The 24,699-nt window shown below is 36.3% G+C and overlaps 2 protein-coding genes across 2 annotated transcripts in view; both read left to right on the top strand.

Annotated features, from left to right (window-relative positions):
- gabra2b (gamma-aminobutyric acid type A receptor subunit alpha2b) overlaps positions 1-17,246 on the top strand; it is a 164,385-nt gene extending 147,139 nt beyond the window's left edge. The window contains exon 10 of the mRNA XM_073922466.1: positions 14,790-17,246. Coding sequence (XP_073778567.1) covers positions 14,790-15,095 — 306 coding nt within the window. The 3' untranslated portion in view covers positions 15,096-17,246. The remainder of the gene's footprint in view (positions 1-14,789) is intronic.
- The window catches only part of guf1 (GTP binding elongation factor GUF1), a 365,280-nt gene that overhangs the window by 209,310 nt on the left and 131,271 nt on the right, over positions 1-24,699 (top strand). The window lies entirely within an intron of this gene.

Raw genomic sequence — 24,699 nt, 5'->3', positions numbered from 1 at the left:
CACCGATGTTGATCCTGGACCATCAATATATAAATTCACTGATGTTGATCCTGGACCATCTATTTATAAATTCTCAGATGTTGATCCTGGACCATCTATTTACAAATTCACTGATGTTGATCCTGGACCATCAATATATAAATTCACTGATGTTGATCCTGGACCATCTATTTATAAATTCTCAGATGTTGATCCTGGACCATCTATTTACAAATTCACCGATGTTGATCCTGGACCATCTATATATAAATTCACTGATGTTGATCCTGGACCATCTATTTGTAAATTCTCAGATGTTGATCCTGGACCATCTATTTATAAATTATCTGATGTTGATCCTGGACCATCTATTTATAAATTCACCTATGTTGATCCTGGACCATCTATTTATAAATTCTCTGATGTTGATCCTGGACCATCTATTTATAAATTCACCTATGTTGATCTTGGACCATCTATTTATAAATTCACTGATGTTGATCCTGGACCATCTATTTATAAATTTAGTGATGTTGATCCTGGACCATCTATTTATAAACTCTCAGATGTTGATCCTGGACCATCTATTTGTAAATTCACTGATGTTGATCCTGGACCATCTATTTATAAATTCACCTATGTTGATCCTGGACCATCTATTTATAAATTCACTGATGTTGATCCTGGACCATCTATTTATAAATTCACCTATGTTGATCCTGGACCATCTATTTATAAATTCACTGATGTTGATCCTGGACCATCTATTTGTAAATTCACTGATGTTGATCCTGGACCATCTATTTAAAATTATCTGATGTTGATCCTGGACCATCTATTTACAGATTCACCGATGTTGATCCTGGACCATCTATTTACAAATTCACCTATGTTGATCCTGGACCATCTATTTATAAATTCTCAGATGTTGATCCTGGACAATCTATTTATGAATTTACTGATGTTGATCCTGGACCATCTATTTATAAATTCACCAATGTTGATCCTGGACCATCTATTTATAAATTTACTGATGTTGATCCTGGACCATCTATTTGTAAATTTACTGATGTTGATCCTGGACCATCTATTTATAAATTCACCAATGTTGATCCTGGACCATCTATTTATGAATTTACTGTTGTTGATCCTGGACCATCTATTTATAAATTCACCTATGTTGATCCTGGACCATCTATTTATAAATTCACTGATGTTGATCCTGGACCATCTATTTATAAATTTAGTGATGTTGATCCTGGACCATCTATTTATAAACTCTCAGATGTTGATCCTGGACCATCTATTTGTAAATTCACTGATGTTGATCCTGGACCATCTATTTATAAATTCACTGATGTTGATCCTGGACCATCTATTTAAAATTATCTGATTTTGATCCTGGACCATCTATTTACAAATTCACCGATGTTGATCCTGGACCATCTATTTGTAAATTCACTGATGTTGATCCTGGACCATCTATTTACAAATTCACCTATGTTGATCCTGGACCATCTATTTATAAATTCACTGATGTTGATCCTGGACCATCTATTTATAAATTCACTGATGTTGATCCTGGACCATCTATTTATAAATTTACTGATGTTGATCCTGGACCATCTCTTTGTAAATTCACTGATGTTGATCCTGGACCATATTTATAAATTCACCAATGTTGATCCTGGACCATCTATTTATAAATTCCCTGATGTTGATCCTGGACCATCTATTTATGAATTTACTGTTGTTGATCCTGGACCATCTATTTACAAATTCACTGATGTTGATCCTGGACCATCTATTTAAAATTATCTGATGTTGATCCTGGACCATCTATTTACAAATTCACTGATGTTGATCCTGGACCATCTATTTACAAATTCACTGATGTTGATCCTGGACCATCTATTTACAAATTCACCGATGTTGATCCTGGACCATCTATTTATAAATTCCCTGATGTTGATCCTGGACCATCTATTTATAAATTCACCGATGTTGATCCTGGACCATCTATTTATAAATTCACTGATGTTGATCCTGGACCATCTATTTACAAATTCACTGATGTTGATCCTGGACCATCTATTTACAAATTCACTGATGTTGATCCTGGACCATCTATTTGTAAATTCACTGATGTTGATCTTGGACCATCTATTTATAAATTCACTGATGTTGATCCTGGACCATCTATTTATAAATTCACTGATGTTGATCCTGGACCATCTATTTATAAATTCACTGATGTTGATCCTGGACCATCTATTTATAAATTCTCAGATGTTGATCCTGGACCATCTATTTATAAATTCACTGATGTTGATCCTGGACCATCTATTTATAAATTCTCTGATGTTGATCCTGGACCATCTATTTGTAAATTCACTGATGTTAATCCTGGACCATCTATTTGTAAATTCACTGATGTTGATCTTGGACCATCTATTAATAAATTCACCGATGTTGATCCTGGACCATCTATTTATAAATTCTCAGATGTTGATCCTGGACCATCTATTTATAAATTCACCGATGTTGATCCTGGACCATCAATATATAAATTCACTGATGTTGATCCTGGACCATCTATTTATAAATTCTCAGATGTTGATCCTGGACCATCTATTTACAAATTCACTGATGTTGATCCTGGACCATCAATATATAAATTCACTGATGTTGATCCTGGACCATCTATTTATAAATTCTCAGATGTTGATCCTGGACCATCTATTTACAAATTCACTGATGTTGATCCTGGACCATCTATATATAAATTCACTGATGTTGATCCTGGACCATCTATTTGTAAATTCTCAGATGTTGATCCTGGACCATCTATTTATAAATTCAACTATGTTGATCCTGGACCATCTATTTATAAATTATCTGATGTTGATCCTGGACCATCTATTTATAAATTATCTGATGTTGATCCTGGACCATCTATTTATAAATTCTCTGATGTTGATCCTGGACCATCTATTTATAAATTCACTGATGTTGATCCTGGACCATCTATTTGTAAATTCACTGATGTTGATCCTGGACCATCTATTTATAAATTCACCTATGTTGATCCTGGACCATCTATTTATAAATTCACTGATGTTGATCCTGGACCATCTATTTGTAAATTCACTGATGTTGATCCTGGACCATCTATTTATAAATTCTCAGATGTTGATCCTGGACCATCTATTTACAAATTCACTGATGTTGATCCTGGACCATCTATATATAAATTCACTGATGTTGATCCTGGACCATCTATTTGTAAATTCTCAGATGTTGATCCTGGACCATCTATTTATAAATTCAACTATGTTGATCCTGGACCATCTATTTATAAATTATCTGATGTTGATCCTGGACCATCTATTTATAAATTATCTGATGTTGATCCTGGACCATCTATTTATAAATTCACCTATGTTTATCCTGGACCATCTATTTATAAATTCTCTGATGTTGATCCTGGACCATCTATTTATAAATTCACCTATGTTGATCCTGGACCATCTATTTATAAATTCACTGATGTTTATCCTGGACCATCTATTTGTAAATTCACTGATGTTGATCCTGGACCATCTATTTATAAATTCACCTATGTTGATCCTGGACCATCTATTTATAAATTCACTGATGTTGATCCTGGACCATCTATTTATAAATTCACCTATGTTGATCCTGGACCATCTATTTATAAATTCACTGATGTTGATCCTGGACCATCTATTTGTAAATTCACTGATGTTGATCCTGGACCATTTATTTACAAATTCCCTGATGTTGATCCTGGACAATCTATTTATGAATTTACTGATGTTGATCCTGGACCATCTATTTATAAATTCACCAATGTTGATCCTGGACCATCTATTTATAAATTTACTGATGTTGATCCTGGACCATCTATTTGTAAATTTACTGATGTTGATCCTGGACCATCTATTTATAAATTCACCAATGTTGATCCTGGACCATCTATTTATAAATTCCCTGATGTTGATCCTGGACCATCTATTTATGAATTTACTGTTGTTGATCCTGGACCATCTATTTATAAATTCACCGATGTTGATCCTGGACCATCTATTTATAAATTCCCTGATGTTGATCCTGGACCATCTATTTATAAATTCCCTGATGTTGATCCTGGACCATCTATTTATAAATTCCCTGATGTTGATCCTGGACCATCTATTTATAAAATCACTGATGTTGATCCTGGACCATCTATTTATAAATTCACCGATGTTGATCCTGGACCATCTATTTATAAATTCACTGATGTTGATCCTGGACCATCTATTTATGAATTTACTGATGTTGATCCTGGACCATCTATTTACAAATTCACTGATGTTGATCCTGGACCATCTATTTATGAATTCACCGATGTTGATCCTGGACCATCTATTTGTAAATTCTCAGATGTTGATCCTGGACCATCTATTAATAAATTTACTGATGTTGATCCTGGACCATCTATTAATAAATTTACTGATGTTGATCCTGGACCATCTATTTATAAATTCACTGATGTTGATCCTGGACCATCTATTTATAAATTCACTGATGTTGATCCTGGACCATCTATTTACAAATTCACCGATGTTGATCCTGGACCATCTATTTATAAATTTACTGATGTTGATCCTGGACCATCTATTTATGAATTTACTGATGTTGATCCTGGACCATCTATTTATAAATTCACCGATGTTGATCCTGGACCATCTATTTATAAATTCTCAGATGTTGATCCTGGACCATCTATTTATGAATTTACTGATGTTGATCCTGGACCATCTATTTATAAATTCACCGATGTTGATCCTGGACCATCTATTTACAAATTCACTGATGCTGATCCTGGACCATCTATTTACAAATTCACTGATGTTGATCCTGGACCATCTATTTATAAATTCTCAGATGTTGATCCTGGACCATCTATTTGTAAATTCACTGATGTTGATCCTGGACCATCTATTTATAAATTCACTGATGTTGATCCTGGACCATCTATTTACAAATTCACTGATGTTGATCCTGGACCATCTATTTATAAATTTACTGATGTTGATCCTGGACCATCTATTTATAAATTCACTGATGTTGATCCTGGACCATCTATTTATAAATTCACCGATGTTGATCCTGGACCATCTATTTACAAATTCACTGATGTTGATCCTGGACCATCTATTTATAAATTCACCTATGTTGATCCTGGACCATCTATTTACAAATTCACCTATGTTGATCCTGGACCATCTATTTATAAATTCACCTATGTTGATCCTGGACCATCTATTTATAAATTCTCTGATGTTGATCCTGGACCATCTATTTATAAATTCACTGATGTTGATCCTGGACCATCTATTTACAAATTCACTGATGTTGATCCTGGACCATCTAATTATAAATTCTCAGATGTTGATCCTGGACCATCTATTTGTAAATTCACTGATGTTGATCCTGGACTATCTATTTATAAATTCACCTATGTTGATCCTGGACCATCTATTTACAAATTCACTGATGTTGATCCTGGACCATCTAATTATAAATTCTCAGATGTTGATCCTGGACCATCTATTTATAAATTCACCTATGTTGATCCTGGACCATCTATTTATAAATTCACCAATGTTGATCCTGGACCATCTATTTACAAATTCTCTGATGTTGATCCTGGACCATCTATTTGTAAATTCACTGATGTTGATCCTGGACCATCTATTTATAAATTCACTGATGTTGATCCTGGACCATCTAATTATAAATTCTCAGATGTTGATCCTGGACCATCTATTTGTAAATTCACTGATGTTGATCCTGGACCATCTATTTATAAATTCACCTATGTTGATCCTGGACCATCTATTTATAAATTCACCAATGTTGATCCTGGACCATCTATTTACAAATTCTCTGATGTTGATCCTGGACCATCTATTTATAAATTCTCAGATGTTGATCCTGGACCATCTATTTGTAAATTCACTGATGTTGATCCTGGACCATCTATTTATAAATTCACCTATGTTGATCCTGGACCATCAATATATAAATTCACTGATGTTGATCCTGGACCATCTATTTGTAAATTCACTGATGTTGATCCTGGACCATCTATTTAAAATTATCTGATGTTGATCCTGGACCATCTATTTATAAATTCACTGATGTTGATCCTGGACCATCTATTTATAAATTCTCAGATGTTGATCCTGGACCATCTATTTATAAATTCCCTGATGTTGATCCTGGACCATCTATTTATAAATTCTCAGATGTTGATCCTGGACCATCTATTTATAAATTCACTGATGTTGATCCTGGACCATCTATTTACAAATTCACCTATGTTGATCCTGGACCATCTATTTATAAATTCACCTATGTTGATCTTGGACCATCTATTTATAAATTCACTGATGTTGATCCTGGACCATCTATTTATAAATTCACCGATGTTGATCCTGGACCATCTATTTACAAATTCACTGATGTTGATCCTTGACCATCTATTTATAAATTCACCTATGTTGATCCTGGACCATCTATTTACAAATTCACGTTGATCCTGGACCATCTATTTATAAATTCTCTGATGTTGATCCTGGACCATCTATTTATAAATTCACCTATGTTGATCCTGGACCATCTATTTATAAATTCTCTTATGTTGATCCTGGACCATCTATTTATAAATTCACCTATGTTGATCCTGGACCATCTATTTATAAATTCTCAGATGTTGATCCTGGACCATCTATTTATAAATTTACTGATGTTGATCCTGGACCATCTATTTACAAATTTACTGATGTTGATCCTGGACCATCTATTTAAAATTATCTGATGTTGATCCTGGACCATCTATTTGTAAATTCACTGATGTTGATCCTGGACCATCTATTTGTAAATTCTCAGATGTTGATCCTGGACCATCAATATATAAATTCACTGATGTTGATCCTGGACCATCTATTTGTAAATTCTCAGATGTTGATCCTGGACCATCTATTTATAAATTCACCTATGTTGATCTTGGACCATCTATTTATAAATTCACTGATGTTGATCCTGGACCATCTATTTACAAATTCACCGAAGTTGATCCTGGACCATCTATTTACAAATTCACTGATGTTGATCCTGGACCATCTATTTACAAATTCACCTATGTTGATCCTGGACCATCTATTTATAAATTCTCAGATGTTGATCCTGGACCATCTATTTATAAATTCACTGATGTTGATCCTGGACCATCTGTTTATAAATTCACCTATGTTGATCCTGGACCATCTATTTATAAATTATCTGATGTTGATCCTGGACCATCTATTTACAAATTCACCTATGTTGATCCTGGACCATCTATTTATAAATTCTCTGATGTTGATCCTGGACCATCTATTTATAAATTCACCTATGTTGATCCTGGACCATCTATTAATAAATTCTCTGATGTTGATCCTGGACCATCTATTTATAAATTCTCTGATGTTGATCCTGGACCATCTATTTATAAATTCACTGATGTTGATCCTGGACCATCTATTTATAAATTCACTGATGTTGATCCTGGACCATCTATTTATAAATTCACCTATGTTGATCTTGGACCATCTATTTATGAATTCACTGATGTTGATCCTGGACCATCTATTTATAAATTCACCGATGTTGATCCTGGACCATCTATTTACAAATTCACTGATGTTGATCCTGGACCATCTATTTATAAATTCACTGATGTTGATCCTGGACCATCTATTTGTAAATTCACTGATGTTGATCCTGGACCATCTATTTATAAATTCACCGATGTTGATCCTGGACCATCTATTTACAAATTCACTGATGTTGATCCTGGACCATCTATTTATAAATTCACTGATGTTGATCCTGGACCATCTATTTGTAAATTCACTGATGTTGATCCTGGACCATCTATTTATAAATTCACTGATGTTGATCCTGGACCATCTATTTATAAATTCACCTATGTTGATCCTGGACCATCTATTTATGAATTCACTGATGTTGATCCTGGACCATCTATTTATAAATTCACCGATGTTGATCCTGGACCATCAATATATAAATTCACTGATGTTGATCCTGGACCATCTATTTGTAAATTCTCAGATGTTGATCCTGGACCATCTATTTATAAATTCACTGATGTTGATCCTGGACCATCTATTTATAAATTCACTGATGTTGATCCTGGACCATCTATTTATAAATTCTCTGATGTTGATCCTGGACCATCTATTTATAAATTCACTGATGTTGATCCTGGACCATCTATTTATAAATTCACCTATGTTGATCCTGGACCATCTATTTATAAATTCACTGATGTTGATCCTGGACCATCTATTTATAAATTCACTGATGTTGATCCTGGACCATTTATTTACAAATTCCCTGATGTTGATCCTGGACCATCTATTTGTAAATTCACTGATGTTGATCCTGGACCATCTATTTATAAATTTAGTGATGTTGATCCTGGACCATCTATTTATAAACTCTCAGATGTTGATCCTGGACCATCTATTTGTAAATTCACTGATGTTGATCCTGGACCATCTATTTATAAATTCACCTATGTTGATCCTGGACCATCTATTTATAAATTCACTGATGTTGATCCTGGACCATCTATTTGTAAATTCACTGATGTTGATCCTGGACCATCTATTTAAAATTATCTGATGTTGATCCTGGACCATCTATTTATAAATTCACTGATGTTGATCCTGGACCATCTATTTATAAATTCTCAGATGTTGATCCTGGACCATCTATTTAAAATTATCTGATGTTGATCCTGGACCATCTATTTGTAAATTCACTGATGTTGATCCTGGACCATCTATTTATAAATTCTCTGATGTTGATCCTGGACCATCTATTTATAAATTCTCTGATGTTGATCCTGGACCATCTATTTATAAATTCACTGATGTTGATCCTGGACCATCTATTTATAAATTCACTGATGTTGATCCTGGACCATTTATTTACAAATTCCCTGATGTTGATCCTGGACCATCTATTTATGAATTTACTGATGTTGATCCTGGACCATCTATTTATAAATTCACCAATGTTGATCCTGGACCATCTATTTATAAATTCTCAGATGTTGATCCTGGACCATCTATTTATAAATTCACCAATGTTGATCCTGGACCATCTATTAATAAATTTACTGATGTTGATCCTGGACCATCTATTTATAAATTCACCAATGTTGATACTGGACCATCTATTTATAAATTCCCTGATGTTGATCCTGGACCATCTATTTACAAATTCACCAATGTTGATACTGGACCATCTATTTATAAATTCCCTGATGTTGATCCTGGACCATCTATTTACAAATTCACTGCTGTTGATCCTGGACCATCTATTTAAAATTATCTGATGTTGATCCTGGACCATCTATTTACAAATTCCCTCATGTTGATCCTGGACCATCTATTTAAAATTATCTGTTGTTGATCCTGGACCATCTATTTACAAATTCACTGATGTTGATCCTGGACCATTTATTTAAAATTATCTGATGTTGATCCTGGACCATCTATTTACAAATTCACTGATGTTGATCCTGGACCATCTATTTACAAATTCACTGATGTTGATCCTGGACCATCTATTTACAAATTCACTGATGTTGATCCTGGACCATCTATTTACAAATTCACTGATGTTGATCCTGGACCATCTATTTATAAATTCACCGATGTTGATCCTGGACCATCTATTTATAAATTCACTGATGTTGATCCTGGACCATCTATTTACAAATTCACTGATGTTGATCCTGGACCATCTATTTATAAATTCACTGATGTTGATCCTGGACCATCTATTTATAAATTCACCAATGTTGATCCTGGACCATCTATTTATAAATTCACTGATGTTGATCCTGGACGAACTATTTATAAATTCACCGATGTTGATCCTGGACCATTTATTTACAAATTCCTCGATGTTGATCCTGGACCATTTATTTACAAATTCCCCGATGTTGATCCTGGACCATTTATTTACAAATTCACTGATGTTGATCCTGGACCATCTATTTACAAATTCACTAATTTTGATCCTGGACCATCTATTTACAAATTCACTAATTTTGATCCTGGACCATCTATTTATAAATTCACTGATGTTGATCCTGAACCATCTATTTATAAATTCACCAATGTTGATCCTGGACCATCTATTTAGAAATTCTCAGATGTTGATCCTGGACCATCTATTTATAAATTCACCAATGTTGATCCTGGACCATCTATTTATAAATTCACTGATGTTGATCCTGGACCATCTATTTATAAATTCACCAATGTTGATCCTGGACGAACTATTTATAAATTCACCGATGTTGATCCTGGACCATTTATTTACAAATTCCTCGATGTTGATCCTGGACCATTTATTTACAAATTCCCCGATGTTGATCCTGGACCATTTATTTACAAATTCACTGATGTTGATCCTGGACCATCTATTTACAAATTCACTAATTTTGATCCTGGACCATCTATTTACAAATTCACTAATTTTGATCCTGGACCATCTATTTATAAATTCACTGATGTTGATCCTGAACCATCTATTTATAAATTCACCAATGTTGATCCTGGACCATCTATTTAGAAATTCTCAGATGTTGATCCTGGACCATTTATTTACAGTTTCACTAATGTTGATCCTGGACCATTCATTCATTCATTCATTCATTCATTCATTTTCTTGTCGGCTTAGTCCCTTTATTAATCTGGGGTTGCCACAGCGGAATGAACCGCCAACTTATCCAGCAAGTTTTTAGGCAGCGGATGCCCTTCCAGTAGCAACCCTTCTCTGGGAAACCTCCACACACACAATCATACACACACTCATACACTTCAGACAATCCAGCCTACCCAATTCACCTGTACCGTATGTATTTGGACTGTGGGATAAATCGAAGCACCCGGAGGAAACCCACACGAACGCAGAGAGAACATGCAAACTCCACACAGAAACGCCAACTGACAGAGCCGTGGCTCGAACCAACAACCCAACGACCTTCTTGCTGTGAGGCGACAGCACTACCTATTGCGCCACTGCGTCGCCCAATGGACAATTTAGCTTACCCAATTCAACCATCGCGCATGTGTTTGGACTTGTGGGGGGAACCGGAGCACTCAGAGGAAACCCATGTGGACACGGGAGAACATGCAAACTCCACACAGAAATGCCAAAGAACTCAGCCGAGGCTCGAACCAGCAACCTTCTTGCTGTGAGGCGACAGCACTACCTTCTGCACCACCGCGTCGCCAAGTTGCCAACCTGCTTTAGGTTTTGCTTTGGGTTTGTGAAGTAGTTCTAGGCGTTGCTAATGTTTTGCAATGCTGTTACCAACATGGGCTGCGTCCATTCAGTAGGTACTGCATTTTAATTTTAACTACTCGGTCGTTAGAAAAGTACGTTCTATACAGTATGAATGGAATTCGAAAGTACTACATCCGCCGTTTTCTCATGGTCACGTGACCTGCCCATGTCAGTTGCGTCACTTCACTCCCATTCATGAATTCTCTCGCGGGGAATCATGGGATAGCGCAGTGTGCATGAGATGCACACTTCAGAATCTCGTCCGGGTACTTCTCGCATACTGATTTTCGAATTTTATGCTTTCGGACATACTACTCGGCTCGCATACGGATTTTAACATAGTATATTGTATGGAAGTATGCCATTTCGGACGCAGCGATGTTGTTGTTTTGTTTTAGAACTGCGAACTGTTCTCGGTGTAACTTGGGTGATGTTGCCAAACAAAAAAAGCAACAACAAAAAAATTAGGACTGCTATTGAGTTTCCCGTGTGGAAAGGTGTTGAAATGAGGTTGCCAATATGTTCTAGGTTTTGGGATTGTGATCAAGTTTTGGGAGTTGCTATGTGGTTGCTTTCTCAGATGAACTTAACCGTTTGAAGTCCATCTAGTGGACACAACTGGCACAGCAGCTTCTTTTATTGAAAAATTGCAGCTCCTTTTTACTTTACAGAATCATCTGGGCTGGATTAAACCAGTTTGCGGGCCTGATTCAATCCATGGGCCGTACGTTTGACACACCTGTTCTAGGCTTTGTTTTGGGTTTATGTTAGCTGTTAACATGTCCAACCTTTTGGTTTCGGATTGCGAACAAGTTCTATGTGTTTCTCGGGTATTATTGTGTTGTTGATAACATGTATTCAGGTATTGCTATGGCGTTACTAATGAGTTTCTAGGTGTCTATACGGTGTTATTGTTACCAAGCTGTTAAACCGCTTTCCATTGTAATTATATATTTGTATAATGTTTTTATCCCGGCTTGCTCCTCATCTTCATCTCATTTTCAGTCGTGTTTGAGCTGACAGTGCAGCAAACGCCCCTCTCTTAGTAACCATTCTGCATTTAGACTGATGCCTCACTAGTTCCTGTCACTCTCTTTAATTACCGCAGCGCTGCTTGCAGTGGAGCATTCATCAGATTATTCCCTGAGATAGGCTGGAGGTGGAGGTCTGTCTGTGATGTTTTGAAGCATCAGGAATGAATGCAGGGCCTGTGGGCATGTGTCGAAAACCCAGCGGTCATCAAAACACCTGCGCGAGTCTGTTTTGCTTCACTCAGGACTGCAGTTTACCTTTGATGTCAACGTGAAATAACATTTATAACCCATTATACTTACATTATAACTATTTCATTTAAGGTTACACGTCTCAATCCCAGTTCTTTTCTCCTTGTGTCACTCCATAGATTATCCTAATGTTAACACTGTTAATGACCCCAGTGACTATCTCCGTCTCTTTTTTTATTGTTGCTAGAAGGGATACAGCTCCAGCCGGAAGTTAACATTAATTATGTATATTCTTTATTAAATTACCCATTACATTGTGTTTTTATTGACGCCTATACCCCAACTCTAAACCTAACCCTCACAGTAATGCAAAACTTGTAACTATTGTTATACAGTGTCAAAAATGCTAACGGAGAGAGAAATATGTTATTAATGACTGTTTGTGTTGTGTGGGATCATGTTGTTTTTCTCTTTGAGAGCGGCTCAGACGATTTCCCCGCTGCTGTTATGACAAGAACTTATTGAATCATGAATCTTCGTCCCTGTTCTTCATCATGAGCCTGCTCATCCTCGACACCTCCAGTTGTCCCATCAACTCCTCATCATAATACCGCTCATGTTTTACAACTTGTGTGGGTTTATCTGGCAAGCGGATGATGTATAACACACATACACACACACACAGGCTGCATTCCCACAGTGCTTATGACTGACAACCATATTTTAAGCTTACATTTTTTATTAATTTTTATACAAGTCTATACAGTGTGCTGTCGACTCACAGAATGAAGGTAGCTGGGTCGCTGGTTCGAGCCTCGGCTTAGTTGGCGTTTCTATGTGGAGTTTGCATGTTCTCCCTGAGTTCGCGTGGGTTTCCCATGGGTTCTCCGGTTTCCAAATACTGTACATGCGGTACAGGTGAATTGGGTAGGGTAAATTTTCCGTAGTGTATGTGTGTGTGTGTGTGTGTGTGTGTGAATGAGTGTGTGTGGATGTTTCCCACAGATGTGTTGCGGCTGGAAGGGCATCCTCTGCGTAAAAAACGTGCTGGATAAGTTGGCGGTTCATTCCGCTGTGGCGGCCCCAGATTAATAAAGGGACTAAGCTGACAAAACAATGAATGAATGAAGTCTATACAGTAGTGATGTGCGGATCGATACTAAAATATCGTATCTGATACCAGCTTTGTGTGTTCTAGAAATGATTATCTTATCAAAAAATATATATTTTAGTCATTTGGCACAAATATGTAGTTATCTGGAAATAGAAATACAGTGAAAAGTAACCACAAATACCCTAGTTTATATGAATGAAGCCAACTTAGTCGGAACTACTTGTTCTTCCGCCTGCCTAGTCATGTGCGTAATATGGCACTGTTTAACTGCAGAGCACGCTAGCTAGCCACTCAGTCAGTCCGCTGGCTCAGGTTGTTCAGTCATGCTGTCATTGGACATGGGTGACCGCAAGCGAAGTTTTGTGTGGAGCTGCTTCACTTCCATAAACGCAAACGATGCGGTGACACGTGGACAAAACAGTGAGGAACTGTGGTAAAACCACAAATCTAATGAAACACCTACATATAAATCACAAGACAAACTATGACTACGTCATGACTAGGTGGTCAGAAGAGGAGGAAAGGAGAGGCACAGGTGCTGCTGGGGCGAGTCAGACGTCACTTAGGTGCAGCAGGCAGGCACTATCCAGGTACAGAGGGAGAAAATGTGGCGATGTGGCTGTATTTTGGGCGCTTTTGTTTTTGTGACAATGTTAAAACAAAAGAAAAAGGTTAAAAGTCTTCAAGGGGACCAGATTAACATGCCACTAAACTACACTGTAAAAGAACTTTGAGATTTCAGCTGCAGTCTGGGCTTTCCATATCTTTGTACACCTTCCTTTCTTCATGTGTTCAATACTTTTTCCTGTGTCGTTTCATTTTATTACACATAACTTCATTTGTAAACTGATTAGTTTTCTTTTCTTCAAATGTTTGGATTTCTTTAGTTTCAACATCTGGGGAAAATTTCAAGTCAACAGCACCTTTAGAAATATGTTTTCTGAGAAAAATTATAATGTGTTCAATACTTGTTTCTCCTACTGTATCTTTTCAAAAGTGACAAACTCTCACTCATTTCCCACCCACAGAAAAAGGAGAAGGCTTCAGTCATCAAGAAGAACAATGCCTATGCCGTGGCGGTGGCAAATTACGCGCCGAACATCACAAAGGACACTGTTCTCCCCACTATCGCCAAGGGGAGCGTAGCCGAACAGGGCAAGACCAAAGTGGACGGCAAACCTGCCGAAGCTAAGAAAACCTTCAACAGCGTGAGTAAAATCGACCGCATGTCCCGCATCATGTTCCCAGTGCTCTTCGGCTCCTTCAACCTGGTTTACTGGGCCACTTATTTGAACAGAGAACCCGTGATTAAAGACATGGTGCCGTCCCATTAAGCGGTTTGCGACGGGTTCCACTAAACAGGACTAAAGACTAGAAGAAAAAAAACACCCAGGGACTCTGAATATAATCACGCTCCAATGCTCTTTCCCATCTGCTCCAGACAGACGTGTCGTGGATTGTTGCAAGATGCCTTTCTATCTCTCTCTATCTCTCGTCACTCTTTTCTACCGCTTTTTCAGCAGTGCTTTTGAAATGACATTTGCCTTTGTACATATGTACGTAGTGAAACTGGCGTGTTTGGTTTTGACGTGTTTCGAATCTGACTTTGGACCTCTCTCTGTGATATAGATTTAGCCAGTTATAGTTCTTTATTGGTAACACTTTACAATTAGTGCATTTACTAACACGAACAAGCAACGAACAATACATTTATTACAGTATTTGTTCACATTAGTTAATGAAAACAAAAGGGTCCCTTGTTAACAAGCATGAGTTTGGATTTTTTAAAGGGCGCCTATGGTGAAAAATCTACTTTTCAAGCTGTTTGGACAGACATGTGTGTATATTTAGTGTATAGACCGTCATATCCGGGTGATATAAACACACACAGTTTTTTCAATTTAACATCATAAAAACGGTCGACCAATTGGAGCGGTTTTCAGACTGACCGCAACTTGATGTAAAAGTGTGTTCCCCCCGCCCACCGAATTGATTGGCAGCAGTTGCATTAACATGTCCCGGTAGTCACGTGTATAATCATGTCAACAAGACCAGACGTGCGCAAAGCAACTGGGAATAAACGCTCTGTTCAGTTCGCTAGGATCATCAATCATCATCAAATGTGATCAAGAGTAAGTTTCACATGTTTAAAATGTTTTAAAACAGTGCACGTGTGCAATGAAGTACAGCGATTCACTTCAGCTTTACACTAATACTCATTGGTAAAGTTCTTACTGTAGTATTTCTCACAAACTTTCTCTTTAAGTCCGTCTCTTGTCTGACGCAGCCAAGGGAGAAGATTAAGGCCCCGTTTACACTAGTGCGTTTTAGTATTAAAACGGCGTTTTAGATCAAAAACGATCCGTGTCCACACTAGCGTTTCACCTCGCGTTTCTGAATATATCTCCTTCCACAGTACGCCACCAAAAACGTATATCACATGACCATTTGTGCACTCAAATTTTCTAGTGCACTCAAATTTTCTAGTATAGACAGGAAGCATGTGTCTCGCTCGACATTTGGTTATTGTTAGTCAACAAACGCCGGTTGATCAATGAACACAATGGCAAAGAAAGCAAGAGAGGTATTTTTTGTGGACAGACGACGAAGTCGAGTTGTTACTAAACGTAACAAATGAATAACTGCACAATCGCACCTAAAACAGACAATAGTGCAAACAACGCTCCCATTTGTGTCTATGTTGTTGTTTACAGTAAATGCTGGTCTGCTATCTTCCGGTAGCGTTAAAGCCATGTGTTATAGTCATGTGATAGGGGCTTGACGAATAAGGGAAGGATACGCAATGACACAAAAGCCCCAATCAGGTAGCGAATCTCAGCAGCCCCGTCTCCGTTTTCCCCATCCACACTGAGAATGGCTAATCCAGTATTTCCGAAACGCTTCGTTTTCAGCGCTCGAAAACTCCGGCGTAGTGTGGACGGATGGCATAACCGTAGCAAAACTCATGCGTTTTCAAACTAAAACGCATTAGTGTAAATGGGCCCTAAGGCACGCAGAAAGCCACATAGAAAAGGTAGGCGGGAAGGACTCGCCTTAAAGGCGCAGTACGACAAATCAACCTCCAGATGGAAGGATGTATAAAACAGGATTTAGTAAAAGGTATAATGGAAAATCTGATGGGTGTTTTGAGCTGAAACTTTACATACACATTCTGGAGACGCAAAACACTTATATGAAATCTGAAAAAAGGGGTAACCTAGGTGCCCTTTAACTATGATTAATAAATGCATTGTTCATTATTAGTTCATGTTAGTACTAATGAAACCTTAATGTAAAGTGTGATCCATTTATTTTATTTATTGATCTATTTATTTGGTTGTAGCGGTGCTTGTTTTGAAGTAGCCTAATATTTATTTATTTATTTATTTATTTAGATAAGACCAAGCTCTTTTGTGCTTGTGGTCTGATATTTCGTGCTGGGCCCATACACAAAAAAGGGAAGAAAAAAAAAAACAAGAACTGTTTACACATTTTGCCGTGTCTTTACTGTGTGTGAATTCATTTTCTTCTGTCAAGCCAGGAATGTTCCTTAAACAGTGTTTTGGATGATGACATGAAAATGTCAGCAAAGTTTTGGCTCCGTTTACTGTCAGTTTTTTGACTCCTCTCCTGCATCCCTTTATAAAGGTCTCCAGGGCAGCAGCATATATTAGGGTAGTGTGGGAAGTTCAAGCAGCCTGAACTTTGAAGCCAAGAAAACTTCTTAACAACATTTATTTATTTAAAAAATATACATATATCTAAAAAAAAAAATTATATATATATATATATATATATATATATATATATATATATATATATATATATATATATATATATATATATGGAAAGTATTCAGACCCCTTAATTTTTTTTACTCTTTGTTATATTGCAGCCATTTGCTAAAATCATTTAAGATCATTTTTTTCTTCATTAATGTACAAACAGCACCTCTTATTGACAAAAAAATACAGAATTGTTGACATTTTTACATTTATTTTAAAAATCAAACTAAAATATCTCGTGGTCCTAAGCATTCAGCCCCTTTGCTTAGTATTTAGTAGAAGATCTAATACAGTCGAGAGTCTTTTTGCGAAAGACGCAGCAAGATTTTCACACCTCGATTATGGGATCTCTGCAATTCCTCCTCGCAGATCCTCTCCAGTTCTGTCAGGTTGGATGGTAAACGTTTATGGACAGCCATTTTTAGGTCTCTCCAGAGATGCTTAATTGGGTTCACTTCAGGGTTCTGGCTGGGCCATTCAAGAACAGTCATGGAGCCAGATTTATTAATAAAGAAAAACTAAAATATCACATGGTCCTGTGTATACAGACCCCTTGCTGTGATGCTCATATATTTAACTCAGGTGCTGTCTATTTATTCTGATCATCCTTAAGACGGTTCTACACCTTTATTCGAGTCCAATTGTTTTTGATTATACAGACTGGACTTGATTAGGAAAGCCACACACCTGTCCATATAAGACCTTACAGAGCAAAAGAGAATTATGAGGTTAAAGGAACTGCCTGAAGAGCTCAGAGACAGAGTTGGGGCAAGGCACTGATCTGGCCAAGGTTACAAAAACAATTCTGCTGCACTCCTAATAGCACAGTGGCCTCCATAATCATTAAATGGAAGACGTTTGGGATAACCAAAACCCTTCTTCGAGAGTTACTTTACATTCTGATTTTCATTCCATGAAGCGTGGTGCTTCATAAGTGTTCATAAATGCAATGTTTGCTAGACATTCTTAATTTATTAGTTAAAAATGCATTTAATAACCGCAGGTTGAGCTTCCCACACACCCTTTGAATCCAAGGTGAAGTGTGTCCTTTTTTTGATGTTCAAAAATTGTAATTTAAAAAATGTAAACACTGTGGCTTCGTGATATTTTCAGTTTAAGCAAGTGGTTTTCAGCCAATGGAAGACCAAGGGTGCACCGTTCCACACAATTCATTCATTTTACCCCAACGGACAGGAGCGCCACTAGGGGGACAGGGGGTGGGGGGTGGGGTTAGGACGATTCTAAGGGCCCATACATTTGGGGGAGGCCAAGAGACATTATCAAGATCTCAAAAATTGTGTTGTTTCAGCTTATTTCATGTGCAGTTGAGGTCTGAATTATTAGCCCCCCTGTATATTTTTTCCCAATCTCTGTTTAACGGAAATAATTATTTTTTTTGCACATTTTGTAAACATAATAGTTATAATAACTCATCTCTAATAACCAATTTATTTTATTTTTGACATGTTAGCAGTAAATAATATTTGACTAGATATTTTTCAGGATACTAGTAATCAGCCTAAAGTGACATTTAAAGGCTTAACTACGTTAATTATGCAAGTTAGGGTTAAAAAAAATGTGCTTAAGAGGGCTAATAATATTAACTTTTCAATAGTTTAAAACAATTTTAAAACAACTAAGACTTTCTCCCGAAGAAAAAAAATATTATAGGAAATACTGTGAAAAAAAAAATTTGCTGCATTAAATATCACTTGTGAAATATTTGATGAAGAATAAATATTTCGCAAGAGGGCTAATCATTTAAACTTCAACTGTAAGTAGTTTAAACAAGCAGCAAAAACATTTTTGAGTGTATGTGTGGAAACAGTCTGGCAACGCAGAAAAGACACACTTCATCTGTCATGCTGGATTTATGGAAATTAGTGAACATGCTCTTTTAAAATAAAAAGAAACATAATTCAGTAATTTCCTAATTTTGCCACTGTGCTTTCCTCTTATCGAACTCTTACAGACCATTTTTTTTGACCAAAAGACCGAAGTGCTTCAATGACCGCATGTTTACTGCAATTGTTTACCCTCAAAACGAAGCTTAATATTCAACCCAGGCTCATTCTGAAAAACGTACCCCTGTATACATTTCTGGAGAGCGCCAAATACATCCCAGGAGCTATGTTTTTCTGCAGTTTTTGTTTTTGCTAATCCACCAGAGACCGCTGTGTGTGCATTTTGAGATCTCAAATTTCTCTCGCAAGGGCCATTCGTGCCTGCTGTTCTCATGTAAATGCACCTGAAGCCACTGCTGACTGACCTACAGACCAAAACTTCCACCCACACCCTTCCCTTAACCCAACCGGTAGTGTTTTTAAAAGGACCGAAAGCACCCACCCATTTCTCCTAACCCAACCGATAGTGTTTTCAAAAGTAATCCAGAAAAAGAAAAGCCCTCGTGGCAGCCTGATTTTTACCACGTTTTCAGGTTTTACCACATTCTCACCGTTATTTATTTTATTTTTTGGCTTTTGTCTTACCTGCTTTCTGGAACCATACTTCGCCAGATTCAAACCTCGTCGTCACAGTCAACTCCGCTCTGCTAGCACCCACCCATTTCTCCCAACCCAACCGATAGTGTTTTCAAAAGTAATCCAGAAAAAAAAGCCCTCGCGGCAGCCTGATTTTTACCGCGTTTTCAGGTTTTACCACATTCTCACTGTTATTTATTTTATTTTTTGGCTTTTGTCTTACCTGCTTTCTGGAACCATACTTCGCCAGATTCAAACCTCGTCGTCACAGTCAACTCCGCTCTGCTAGCACCCACCCATTTCTCCCAACCCAACCGATAGTGTTTTCAAAAGTAATCCAGAAAAAAAGCCCTCGCGGCAGCCTGATTTTTACCGCATTTTCAGGTTTTACCACATTCTCACCGTTATTTATTTTATTTTTTGGCTTTTGTCTTACCTGCTTTCTGGAACCATACTTCGCCAGATTCGAACTTCGCCGTCACAGTCAACTCCGCTCTGCATCTCAAATCCTCCAACATACGTGGTGAGCCACTGGGCAAACTGGTAACAGTGGAAAAGCCGTTCATACAGATATAAGCAGTCAGCTGCTAGCGCGAAAAGTAATGGGATCATACCGCCCCATAGCATTCGTTTTAAAGCTGAAATGCAGCCATACGTACCTCGCAATCTCCAGCAATGTATACAGGGGAACGTTTTCAGAGTGAGCCTGTATTGTTAATATTCCTAAAAAAAAACTACTTACTGTGTTATTTACAAACGGTAATGCAGTAATGTCTTATTCAATTCTGCAAATTCCAAACTTGCCTGTCGCAGAGTAGACAACATATTCATTTTTTGTACATATGTAAGGAATATTTGTTGATGTAGGTGTTGTTGTACACTTGTGTGTGGTTTACCATACGTTTTACTGTATGTTGTCTGTTTGTACAGTTTTATACACACAAAATAATAATAATATAGCAGAGTTTCTTGTTTGTTTCACACAAACTTAAGTTCCTTTTTAAGTTATTTCCAAGGGAAAGATGTATGATGTTTATTTATTAAGCATGCTCATTATAGAATATGATAACAAAATGGAATGGTACTGTACATTGCTGTTATAATTATTTATTACTCTTATTTTCCGGGTTATTAAAACAAAAGACTATACTTTTCTAATTCAATATGTTGAGTATTTTTAAGGATATATTTTATGGAGATGATTGCATATCCATTTATTCTCTTGATTTCTCAGTATTATTTGTTATGCTGTCATATTAAATCTATTTTCTGTGTGATACATTGTTTGGAGCTCTGCTTTAGTTTTCACATCGCATTGATTGTACTGAATGATGGTTGCATCTCTGTTATGCATAAATTGTTTGAGCAATAAAAAAAGAGATGACATGGAAACTGGTATGGAAAAGAGCTTTTCACACAGAATGTTCTATAGCTCGCTGTTGCTCATCGGTTTGCTGATAGACAGTGAAAGCAATTTAACACATGAAACATTGATGCGCTTATTATATATATATATATATATATATAGATATATATATATATTTATATATATATATATATATATATATATATATATATATATATATATATATATATAGGTATACATAATTATATATATAGGAATGTTGCATCCAAAAGTGATAATTTGCTTTAGCTTCCTTACAAGATGCTACAAACATGTATTTATTTATTTATTTATTTATTTATTTATTTATTTATTTATTTATTTATTTATTTATTTACTTATTTATTTAGATTTAAATGTGTATTTATATATTTTGTTTTATAAATTTCTCATTTTATATTACTATGCTTATTTTATTATTATATTTAAACTATTATTGTATATTGAATAATTATATTTTTTTTATATTTATATTATATATTTATTTTTTTAATTATATAAACATTTACTGATTGATTGATTTATTGATTTAATATTTTTTAATTTTTGTATTTTTTATTATTCTTTTTATTTAGTTTTAAATGCATATTTATATCTAATTTTAAATTTGTATAATTTTATTTATTTATTTTGTTTGTATTTATTTATTCATATTTATATTTTAATGCATATTTATATATTTTTTATATTTCTGTTTAATTTTATTTATTTAAATTTATTCATTAATTAATTTGTTAATTGATTTTTTTCATTTATTTAATTTATTGATTTTCTTTTTGTTTGTTTATTAATTTTTAATTTAATTCATATTCGGGTCTATTTTTTTACATTTGTTTTATTTTAGTTTATGTATTTGTCTGCATTTATTTATTTATATTTAAATGTATATTTATATATATTTTTTATTTTTGTTTAATTTTATTTATTTAAATGTATTTATTAATAATTAAATTATTGATTGTTTGATTCATTAAAATTATTTTATTTTGTATTTGTTTATTTTTGCATTTATATCTATTTCTGTTTGTTTAATTTTATTTATTTATTTTTTATTGATTTATTATTTTAACAATTAATTATTTATTTATGTAAAAAATGTATGTATAATTGTTTATTAAATAAATAATTTTTAATAATTTATTGATTGATTTATTCATTAATTTATTGATTGATTTATTTATTAATTTATTGATTTATTTATTCATTTTATTATATCAGTTTGTTTATTTATTTTTATTTATTTGCACTGTTTTTTATTAATTAATTTATTTATTTGTTTGTTTATTTATTTATTTATGTTTCATTTTATTAATTTATATTTATTCATATACATTTTTTATGGAGCTTTGTGTTCATAATGCTGCAAGACGATATTTCGGATGTTCTCCTTAGTTAAAAAAACATCATACATCTGTAGTACAGCATAAGGGTGAGTATAAATGCCAGAACCTTTCCTCTACCTGAAAATGTGAAGACGTTATAAATGGATCACAGTTATTATGTAAATGTGTTTTGGGGGGCACATGACCAACAATTATCAGAATTGTGTTTATTTGCAAGTTAACATCTCACAGCAAGAAGGTTGGAGTTTGCATGTTCTCCCCATGTTGGCATGGGTTTCCTTGGGGTGCTCTGGTTCCCCACACACTCCAGAAACATGCGCTATCGGTGAATTGAATGAACTAAATTGGCCGTAGTGTATGTGTGTGGGTGTGTATGAGTGTTTCCTAGTACTGGGTTGCGGCTGGAATGCATAAAACATGTGCCGGAAAAGTTGGAGGTTCATTGCGCTGTGGCGACCCCTGAAATAAAGACTAAGCAGATGGAAAATGAATGGATGCTTTTATTCTAGCCAAAATAAAACAAATAAGACTCTCCAGAAGAAAAAATATTATCAGACATACTGTAAAAATTTCCTAGCTCTGTTAAAGAGCCCATATTATGGGTTTTTGAAAATTCCCCTCCATGTAGTGTGTAACACAGCTCTAAGTGAAGTGAAGTATCCAGCTAAGGCTTAAATCTGTAAGAATACAGTTTTTAAAACTGTTGATTCATCTATAAAAGAGTCGACTCATAGTGCTTCGAACGAGTCGCCTTGATACCGATTCATTAGGTGTTTCGCCATGACGTACGAACGAAACCAAGTTATTCACGTGCACGCGCAAACCCGGGAGATTTCAAACCTGAGGCCCCACCCTCTGACGCAGAAACCCAGACACACACACACCCACAAACACACACACACACACACACAAACATGCCGGTCGATTGAAGTCACACTGCAGATGGATATATTGAGTCTCTACCCAAAGATGAAACATCAGCATTATAACCAAGCAGTTGGAAACTTCTGGAAGCTACATGCTACAAAGAATACTTCATCTGAGTTTGTTAAAGGAAGGATCAGTAAAGAGTAACTGATGGACGTCAGGATGGGTTTCTTCCATTTCTCAAGTGTAAGTACGTGCGGTTAAAGTTGTTGCCTCGTTGACTCTAGCTTGCAAATGTATTTAGTTGTGATTTGTTACTTGTAACCGCGTGTACTGTATCAGGTTAACTGACTATATTCTCTTATCGCGTGCAAAGTCACGTTAAAAACGCGACGCGTGCTGTTTGTTTATGGAGCTCCGTGCTAGAGTTCTGCTCCCACGATTTATTCGGAAATTTATTCCCGCGCCGCAGAAATCTGGCGCGGGGACAGCCGCGGGAATAAATTTCCGAATAAATCGCGGGAGCGGTCGGTAACGGGTTTAATTTGGGACGGGAGCGGGCTGTCTAGGAATATCACGGATATTGCTATGCGAATTAGAAAGAGAGAGTCTGCTTGGTATGAGAGAGCGTATGAGAGAGAGCGAGAGAGAGAGAGAGAGCGAACGAACTCTGTGTGCTTTGTGCTGTGTGTATGTGTTTATACAGACAGCTTGGCTGTCTGGACTGTATACTGGGTGATTTTTGGTTGTGTTCTCCGCTCTAGCGGGACCGGGCGCGGCGGGCAGAAAACGGAGCGGGTTCTCAGGCTAAAACCTGGCGGGTGCGGGTGGAAGCGGGAGCGTTGTCATCCGGAGGTGTGTGTGTGTGTTTTTGTGTGTGTGTGGTATGGCGAGAACACGACTGTCTCCTTCGTTCGGTTATCCGTGGCACTATCCACTCGCCATAGTGTGGCAGCTAAAATCCACGCCTAAACTATCGAGCGTGTATGAACTGTGATTACTTTTTAAATTGCTGATTAGCTATTGGCCATTTCCCTCTCTGACTGAAGGCAGTCGAC

This window comes from Danio rerio, chromosome 14 (genome assembly GCF_049306965.1).
Source record: "Danio rerio strain Tuebingen ecotype United States chromosome 14, GRCz12tu, whole genome shotgun sequence".
Taxonomy (NCBI): Eukaryota; Metazoa; Chordata; class Actinopteri; order Cypriniformes; family Danionidae; genus Danio; species Danio rerio.
Note: the sequence above shows the minus strand (reverse complement) of the source record. Positions and strands in the feature narration are given on the sequence as shown.